The following is a 9,691-nucleotide window of genomic DNA, read 5'->3' on the forward strand; positions in this document are numbered from 1 at the left end:
TTATTTTATAAACAACGTCTTACAGTTATATTAACGTCTTAACACATATTTTTTGCATAAGTAATAATTGAAATACGTAAATATGACACCCCGAGACTGTAACGGGGTGTGTCGTTACAGGTGTTTGCTTCTCCGTCGTCACACTTAACTTCAACATAACCTATTGTAATAGCGCGCGCGCGCGCGCGGCAATCAAATGATAATTTTATATAAATTTATATTTTTATTTCTGTGATATATGTAAGAAAAAGAGAAAACTGTTTAGGTATATTATAAACGTTATTAATGTTACATATATCTATACATAATATCGTTTTAAAATTGTTAATGAAGTATATAATATATATATATTTCTTTTTATTTCATTTAATTAAATGTGTAATATTTTGAAATCTGGATATGTAACAAGTGACCCCAGTAACTGTAACATCCCATACAGCACAGAATTTGCAGCAATATCGCTGCAAAATCTCTGCAATATTGCTACAACATTGCTGCAATGTTGCAACAGTGTTGCTGCAACTTTTGTACAACTTTGTGCTGTAGGGCAGAAATGTACAATTAATTCCAGCTTTGCTGTAGGGGATCCGACCTCGCATATGGGGTTAGTTGTTACAAGGTGCATGATTTTATATTTTTTATTAATACTAGAAAGTTAATCATTATTATTAAATTATAAAAATAATTTTTATGTAGTGTAAGCATTTGGCTATTGCAAAATGACCTTACGGTTTATATTCTATTTATTTTATAGTTACGTGCAAAAAATTCCTAAAAAAAACTGTATCAACACTACTCAGATAGTAACGTGTCTATCTTGTTGCTGGCATGTTGCTTGCTAAGTATGCATTGCTAAGCATGTGTTGCTACCAGAATTGCAACAACTGAGTCCTCATTTGTTGGCAATTTGATGCCTTTATGATATGATAACTTTGAGTAGCAACTTGCCAGCAGTTTGCCGATAACTTTAAAATCGTCATCGTCAAAATTCGCACTATTGCCATCATGTTGCCATAATAATATGCAGCATCATGCAATGCTTTCATATTGCCGACAACACAAGATAACATTGATGCAGCTATCTTGCTGTTAAACTGCTGGCAATACATATACACATTGTTGCTTGCATGTTGCTACAATGTCGGTATATTCGAAATCGTAGAAAACAAATCTATGGCAAGTTGCCAACATCATAAGCAATTTATTACAGATTTGTGTGATTTTGCTGAGACACGCTTTGCTATCTGGGTATCCCCGGTCTCCCCTATTTATACTAGCCCAGTAAACAAGCTGATATTTGTCATCATTTTGACGTTGAAATGACGACAAATAATGTCAGTTTGCTGGAGAGTAGTTCCTCATTCACGAAATTTAACATCAAATAAAATATTAGAATGTAGGACGTGATCCTCTCGCACTCAGAGATCTCTCTCATAGCAAACTTCATTATAGTCGGTAAAGTTAATTTCTTCTTTAATGTAAAAACTCTGCATGCTCCGAGATTTCCGACTGAGTAATCCGACCGAATACTCTGGCTAGCAGTTAGCGTGGTTGCCGTCTTGCTGTTTTCTGTTTATATTAATGTGATTGCTGCTTTTAATTTAGTGGGATTCATTATTACGTGGGTCAACGAAATGAACATATTGAATCGATATCCGCAATTCGCTCGTCTGAGTGCTCTTTGTCACAAAAATGTACGTATGAATGAATTTATACTTTACAGTCCGTCTCTAACTTCATCTCTTTCTAACCTAAATTAAATGATGTAGTAAGACAGAACAATGGGAAAAAGTCAGAATCATTTACAACTTCAGCAAAAAGTTAGCAAGAATAATCTGAGAATAATAATATAATATTCTAGAGCTCTCAGATGTCATATAACTTCAAGATGTGGAAGGCTTAAAACTTACCAGCGGGTGGGACTAACTCCAAAAACCCTTCCTCGTAAATGATATACTTTTATAGAAATTTAATACTGAAAGTAACTACTTATTTTGAGTGTTAAAAGCACTGTTGTGTAGTTCAATACTAAAAATAAATAATTATTCACTACATTACACTATTCAATTAGCCAATATTAAATTAAATTCCTGTAAGGATTGTAAACAATGATAAGTAAAATTATCTTGTTATTGAAATCTCGTTGTTGAAATCGACTGAACTTAATTGGAAATTATAGTTCTCTCTAGAGGAATAAAATAAAATTTGCTTTGATTTTAGCTTGTTTTCTTAAATTTTCCAGGTCTCTTGCTTTTCTACAAAAAAAATTGATGGTCCACCAATACCTGTGAATCCTCTGAAGGATGTATACAGTGCCAGTAATCAAACTGGAGTCGGAGTGATATACGACAAAAAGCCGTTCAGGATACTTCTTAAAGCTGGCAAGAGTTACTCGTGGTGCCTATGTGGACGGAGCAAGAATCAGCCGTTCTGCGACGGCACGCATAGAGACATTTTCCTCAAGATAAAGCTGAGGCCCATACGTTTCATTGTTACGGAGACTAAGAACTATTGGTTGTGCAATTGCAAACAAACATCAAACCGACCTTTTTGCGACGGAACGCACAAAAGACAGGATATACAGGAGACCAAAATATAGATGACATGAAACTGTATTGTTGATATAACATAATGAATTTTTGAAGTAAATATCACGTTTTCGGTGTGTCATGCCTCTATAGATATCTGAAATGGTGTATATAATATACATATTAATAAAAATATCTTGGTTACTTATTACAAGCAAAAATAATACCATTTCTCATTCCTTTTTTAGACAATAATGATCGGCCAAATTGATTAAATAAAAAGTATTTCTAAACATATATTAAATAAGTAAATTATTAGAAGATATTCAGATTTATATATAAATATATATTAATGAAAATATTTTTAATACATATTTTACAAGTGAAGGTAATTTCATTTCTGATTTTTTTTTACAATAAAGTAATCGACCAAACTGATTAAATAAAAATTCTTGAATGTAAATTATATATGTAAATTATTAGAAAATAGAAAACATTGAGATTAACAAATTTAAATCTCATAGGATCGATGTGCAGAACTAATATATATATAATATATATTACTAATAATATATATAATAAAGGCCTATTACCAGTCGAAACTAGATCTTTAATTGCTTCTTTTTAAATAATTCAAATTGTGAATTATATATATACTATATATGTACTTGCATATATACCATATTTGTAGTCATATTCACTACGCGTCGAAATTTTTCCGGACTTTACAAACGCAGCTAAACTATTGAAATAATATCACAAATTAAATTTTGATGCTCAATAAACAACTATTGTAGAGATTTTAACCTAATAGAATCTGTAAATAAATTTTTAATTATTGCGAAAAATATTACCTCGGCCGGGAATCGAATCCGGATCTCTTACATTCCGTGTGAGCGTCCTTACCAGTTAGACTGCCGGTATATATGCAAGTATATGTATAGTATATATAGTATATATATAATACACAATTTGAATTATTAAAATAATCCCATTAACTATTTTTGATGTTTCCTCAATATTATTATTATTTTTAGTACACTAAAAAGTAATTTTACAAAAGAAAGAAAGATATGGACATATTTCATGTATAATTATTTATGATTACGAATATTTATGCGTGTTTATGTATGTTTATACATATTTATACATATTAATGTAAATTTATATTAATGTGTATTTATAAAATTCGCATTCGATTATCCATAATTTGTCTCCCCATAAAAAAATAATTTTTTGTTAACTCTAACAACAACATAAATAAATAAAAAATTCTCGCACCTCTCTCTCTCTTTTTCTTTATGTGGATATTTTCTTTTAAATTACGTACAATAATATTACGTATAATAATATTCGCTTTAGGGGTGTCGACTTCACAGAATTCTAACTTCACTGGTATCTACGTTCCAATTAAATTATACCTTCTACGTTCCACGTTTACCTTCTACATTTTAAATTATACCTTATCGCCTTATAAATATATTATTTATCCCTATCAATCACAGAAGCTTATTTTAAGCATTTTACTTCCATTTGGTTTATTCTTGATGTTATAAAACTATATTTTCATTTTTATATTAATTAAATTAATAAGTAAATAATTAGAAAATAGAAAACATTGAGATTACATAACAATAACATTTTTCTGTTTTTTTTTCTATATGTGTACGACTTCAATGTTCCCACAATTATACAATTATCTTGTCTGATTGATGTGTATTTCCGAAGTCGGAAATACGTAACATTTGCATCTCTATTATCCGAAAGAAAATGCAAAACGTGCATTATATGAGTCGCAGTGTGTCCATAGTGTTCCTAAATAATCGATCGTATCTTCTCTTAAAATCTTAAGACAACATATTTACGAAATGCCAAGCTTTAACTTACAATTGATATTGTTCTTATTGTTTATGTATGCAGCGTATTTAGTTATCTGCGATCACTGCTGTTTAATCAATCGCCACGAATTGCCGCAATACGATCTAATAAAGACCAATTTGCGCTCGAGTCAACCGATCATATCACGAAGAGTGGTTTCCCACGTGAACGAGTGTAAGAAATTCGTCGTATCGAAGAAAGCCCTCGCCTTCAATTTTGTTTCCGCTAGAAACCGCACCGGTATGCGAATGGCAGACAATTAAACGTAATTACAACGTGTAATTATGATAATTTTGATAGACTTCCTAATTATGGCGAAACGTAACGCGAATTACAAATGCAACCGTGCTATAAAACGCGATGTAATTATTAGCCAATTCAATTAACATATGATTAATCTAGCACACACGTTTCGTGTAATTTCTCCGGCATATATGTTCTTACGATATTTCTTTATCAATGCGCAGGTGGACAAGAAAACTCATGTCAAGCTCTTCAATGCCCCGAAGATCAGAATATGACGACCCTCGTGCCTGAGACAAATTGCAAATATTACAGCATGTATCCCGTTTTATCTCCGCCCGGTAATTGCAATTACAATTGCATCACCCGCATAAATATCCACGGAATTTGTATGTTAGCACATATGTCACACTATATCGAAATTAATTAAGCAAATGTGGTTACTAATATTTTAGAAAAAAAATCAAAGTTTCTGCATTTGTTTTGGTAAATATACTCGTATAATTGCAAATTACAAATTTGATGTGATATATTTATGTAATATTTATACGAATATTCATTCCAAACAAAGTTTCATACAATATTAACATGATGATATTCGTGTAATATTCATGTGAATATATTTCTTTTATAATGCCATTAATTATTTATTAATAATAACAAAAAAATCGTATATATATCTTCATATTAGTTCAGTCATTATTATTATTTATCTTACAAGACGCCTGAATTAATTTTTCGAAACGTAAGCTTCTGACATTGTTAATAAAGATTGCTTTTAGTGAATGCTACGGTGGAGTGCATTCCTAAAGCGGGGATATTTTTATTCTCATCCGAAGTACTGAATTACACGGAGGCACGAAGTTTCTGCCAGAAACGAAACGCATCGCTCGCACATGTGATAAGCGAAGAGCGCACGGAAGGCCTCGGCAAATTAATGCCGCAGAATTTTTCCAGATTCGTTGGTCTCAGCAGCGAAAGAAATGAGAGAATTTGGAAGAACGAATTCGGTAATTTGCTACCATTGTTTACGTATCTTATTTGCAGCAAGATAATCTTTCAAATCGAATGCCAAACATTTCTCTTTATAAAACTAAAAAAATACATGATTTTTTACAGGTGAACCCTTGTCTTGCTTCGACTATCGAGCATGGGGCGAAGGACAGCCGTCACATTCGAAGGGTTGTGTTGCTCTCACAAATCCGTCTACCAAAAGTTCGCCGCCCTTCTGGAAAGTGATGCCCTGTCACGCATCGCTACCGTTTATTTGCGAAATCTCACCGTTGTCTCGAGAAACTTCGAAGCGGCGTCATGGGAATCATCACACATGATACAATTAAATGTATTAAATGCATTTCATGAGAAGCAATTATATACATATCATGAAAATAATATCGAGAAACTAGAATGTCGTAATATTCTTTCTTTTTTATTGAGGTTTTTTTTAGATTTTACTTATGCCCGTTATCAATATAGATTAACGTTAATCTCGATTCAATCTTCTTCTAATTAAAACTGAAGAAAAAATAAAGACTAAGTTAAATTGAAACTTTGAAATCTAAAATTGGTGGAAATAGGCATTAGCAATGAGTGATAAGGTCAAAATGAAGGCAGACATTAAATATGTATAGAGATTTAATGTAGGATTACAAGACTCCAGCATTGCGTATGTAGAGAGTGATTTACTCTCCAATGGCTTTATTTACAGGTACGATTGTTAATCCGACGTATGCACGGTTGGACATGTTGACAAAGGAGGGGAAAATATATTTATATATATAACTCTCACTCGGATCGCGATGCGCTTATACATGTATATGTACATAATAGGCCTAACGTTAATAACATTAAAAATCGTTTCGCTCTTGGATCGTTAACTCCAGTCTCCTTACGTTCTAGAGCATGCTTTCTACAGGGATATCACTTAACAACTATGCAGCCAGACAGCTGTGTGCTGCCGCATTCGTCCGACGCTTTTCGACAGGATATTCATCGAGAACAGCTCGCTATAGCGTGATATAAAAATGATCTCGATAAGATTTGATGTCGAACAACAACAATCGGAAATATAGTCTTACAACCTCGTGGGCAACATCACTTATTCACCGTAGCGCCGTACATAGTGATAAATCGAAAGCGTGTGAGAGATAATTATATCGCGATTAATACACGATCGACTACAATTTGTCGATCCACTGTGGCATTCGGATATATAATATTCGGGACGCGATACCTTTAGAATAAAGATTTCGTTACAATCGTTTCTCGCATGTTTTCACTCGATGCGCAGAATTAATGTTTAATTAATGTTTAACATTGTTTTATTTACAGATTAACATTTTCTCAATGGTTCTGGAAACACCTGTTTCAAACAAATTCTGGAAGTTCACTGGCGAACGGAAAGGCCTTTTCGTAAGTACAGGCCTAATCTAATTAACGCATTTACATTGTTTTTTCTCAAAATGATTATATTAAGATCGAAGTGTTGAATGATTGTGTTTACAATGATTGGATCGCAAGAGATTTACTTTTACGAGAGGGAAGACGATGTACCTGTAGGAGTGCGAAACTATGACTAACTGATACTTGACAACTGTTCTAAAATGTCTTCAAAAGAGAGAGAGAGAGAGAGAAAAACATAAAATGCAATCAAATGTTTTAATTGAGCTTCCGCGTATCTTGATTATAAAGTGATTTTACTAAAAATCGTAAATTATAGAAAAAAAATAGCAAAGATTCTTCTGAACTTGCTTAAAAACTATTATTGTCACGCATTACACTTGCAAGATAGTGTATAATGGTGTCGTATTCATAAACCGAAGTTCGATATATGAATGAACATATTTGCACGTAAAAATTGTCGCGCTCAAATGACCTGATCTGTAGCGAAATATAAAAGTATAAAAAGACGTGATTACAGCGACAAATCTAAACGTGGTCTCATTTATCTTGAACTTTCTTTTGTAAGCATGGTCAGTGTTAGACATTGATTAAGACAGTTGCCTTTGAGTTCGTATTAAAATAAACATGTTACATATATGTTATACAAATTAACACAATGTACGAAATTATAAAAAGAAGCTCTTTTCAAAATTATCTAATAATGATACTCTACAAATATAAAGAGATACCTCTTTCGGTAAAAGCTATTACATTTCATGTCATCTACTATCCAATTAACTTCGTGGAGCTATTTTTGCCTTGCGATAAATTTTCGAAGTAGCATATGTGTGTCGATAAAAGTTTTATAATGAATAATCGATTCGTATCAAAATAATATTTGTTCTTAGAAAAGGATGAAAAAATTATATATAAACTATGTATTTAGTACATTTAATTACGCAAATGCATTATATATTCAAATAGTATAGCCTAGATAAAGCCAACTTATGAATTGCATATCGATATCTCTCTAATGTTGGGGGACGGATTACACGTGAAATAAAAACTTATATTTGAAATCTTTCTTTTTGCTGCATCAAACTTTTTCTCTATGCAGGAAATCAATAACAATTATATAATATATACCGTTATCAGTGGAATTAATTTATAGAAAGATTCCACGTAAATATAACGTAAATATAAATTTTTTCCTTGTAAAATTTGTTAGATGTATAAAAGATATACAGTTCAAATATATTTGCGAGATATTATTAAGTGATTGAGCCGCCCCAAAATATATTTCGTTTTTATGCACGAACCTTAAATATTTTGCAGTATGTTGATAATTCGACCAACATATATACATTCGAATATCAATCAAGTAAACATAATAATTATACTGCTCTCTAAATCTGCCAAATTTCGCAGTATGAAACTATTGGTTGTTAAAAATTAATGGAGACGAGAGAGAATAAAATATATATATGTATATATGTATACATATTATTTAATGTATGCGTATCTGCATAAAAATAAAGTCTCTTTTATGTCAATCTGATTCGAGGAAATAGTTTTCAATCTACTATTGTTCGTTAAAATATAAAATATATTTTATAGAATACTGATGTAAAAAACTAAATACCGCCTCGTATATCTATTTCCTCTCATATATCTATAATCTTCTCGTTTACCATACTTACTTAAAATTCCATTTTCATAAAAAAATAAAAACTTTTGTTTTTATATTCAACACGATTCGCGATTGCATCGAATAAAGCTGCTAATTTATCGTTTAAAGCGGCCTACATCCTTAGTTATATAGTCCTGTCATGATACTTTCATATTTAAGACAGAACAGAATAAATGTCTCATAAATGTTCTCTCTCGCTGTGCCTCATTTCTATATGTATAGTATAACCACGTGTCGCTACGATATATCACATATCGCATTATATTAGCACCGTTTCAAAGATATTCCACTTTGAAGCAATCAGCGGAATATGCTTTGACAAGCAGGTGAAAATAAATGGCTCGACGAACACGTCGAATTAGACTTGTACGAGTAGTATTTGTCCGTTTGGTGATATTACTCGTGAAAAATCAACGAGGATCACTTATCACTATCGTTGAATGAGGCATCTGGGAAATGCAATAAACAAAATGCTTTACATTGGCACTCAGATTACTGAAAAAACCTACGGCAAATCATCACACATAGTTATCGCGAGGCAGCTGCGTTCGTTGAATAAAAAAGAATCACATAATTCTTACGCTCTATCGAACTACGAATTTAAGTACTCTTCTATCCTTGTCGTATTATACTTAATTTTATTATCGCTTGCGATAATAAAATTAAGAGGACTACCTGGTTTGGAGAGTCAAAAAATTAATTTGTTTAATTCGTTTTCAAATAACAATTATTCAAGAGTATTTTCTGAAATTTTAAATGCAATTCCTTGAAAAATCTCGGAGTTATAGTAATGAGCGTATAGTTTGAGCGATTTAGTTAAGAGATAAGATTTTGAGCATTCAGTTCTAAGGTAAGATTTTGACGATTGAATGGACAAGTCAGATCGGTTTGATGATTTCTATGAATAGAATGAGCCTTTTTATATGATCCAGAAATCGTCGATTGAAAAAACTACTGTAAGTACAAAAAA

The 9,691-nt window shown here is 31.9% G+C and overlaps 2 protein-coding genes across 3 annotated transcripts; both read left to right on the forward strand.

The window, feature by feature from the left end:
* The first annotated feature begins 1,541 nt into the window (after positions 1-1,541).
* On the forward strand, positions 1,542-2,768 carry LOC108722455 (CDGSH iron-sulfur domain-containing protein 3, mitochondrial). 2 transcript variants are annotated; one of them, XM_018447581.1, is made up of 2 exons: positions 1,542-1,697; positions 2,246-2,768. In XM_018447581.1, exons 1-2 carry the CDS (start codon positions 1,635-1,637, stop codon positions 2,597-2,599), a joined length of 417 nt encoding a protein of 138 aa, XP_018303083.1. In that variant the 5' UTR covers positions 1,542-1,634; the 3' UTR covers positions 2,600-2,768. The 2 variants fall into 2 exon arrangements, with proteins under 2 accessions (XP_018303083.1, XP_018303082.1); XM_018447580.1 differs by having other exon boundaries at positions 1,542-1,694; positions 2,243-2,766.
* A 1,628-nt stretch (positions 2,769-4,396) lies between these two features.
* LOC108722440 (macrophage mannose receptor 1) lies at positions 4,397-5,980 on the forward strand. The gene is made up of 4 exons (XM_018447556.1): positions 4,397-4,646; positions 4,874-4,990; positions 5,432-5,659; positions 5,769-5,980. Exons 1-4 carry the CDS (start codon positions 4,397-4,399, stop codon positions 5,978-5,980), a joined length of 807 nt encoding a protein of 268 aa, XP_018303058.1.
* Positions 5,981-9,691: the final 3,711 nt, after the last annotated feature.

The sequence above is a fragment of the Mycetomoellerius zeteki genome, unplaced genomic scaffold (assembly GCF_001594055.1).
Source record: "Mycetomoellerius zeteki isolate Tzet28-1 unplaced genomic scaffold, Tzet1.0 scaffold204, whole genome shotgun sequence".
NCBI lineage: Eukaryota > Metazoa > Arthropoda > Insecta > Hymenoptera > Formicidae > Mycetomoellerius > Mycetomoellerius zeteki.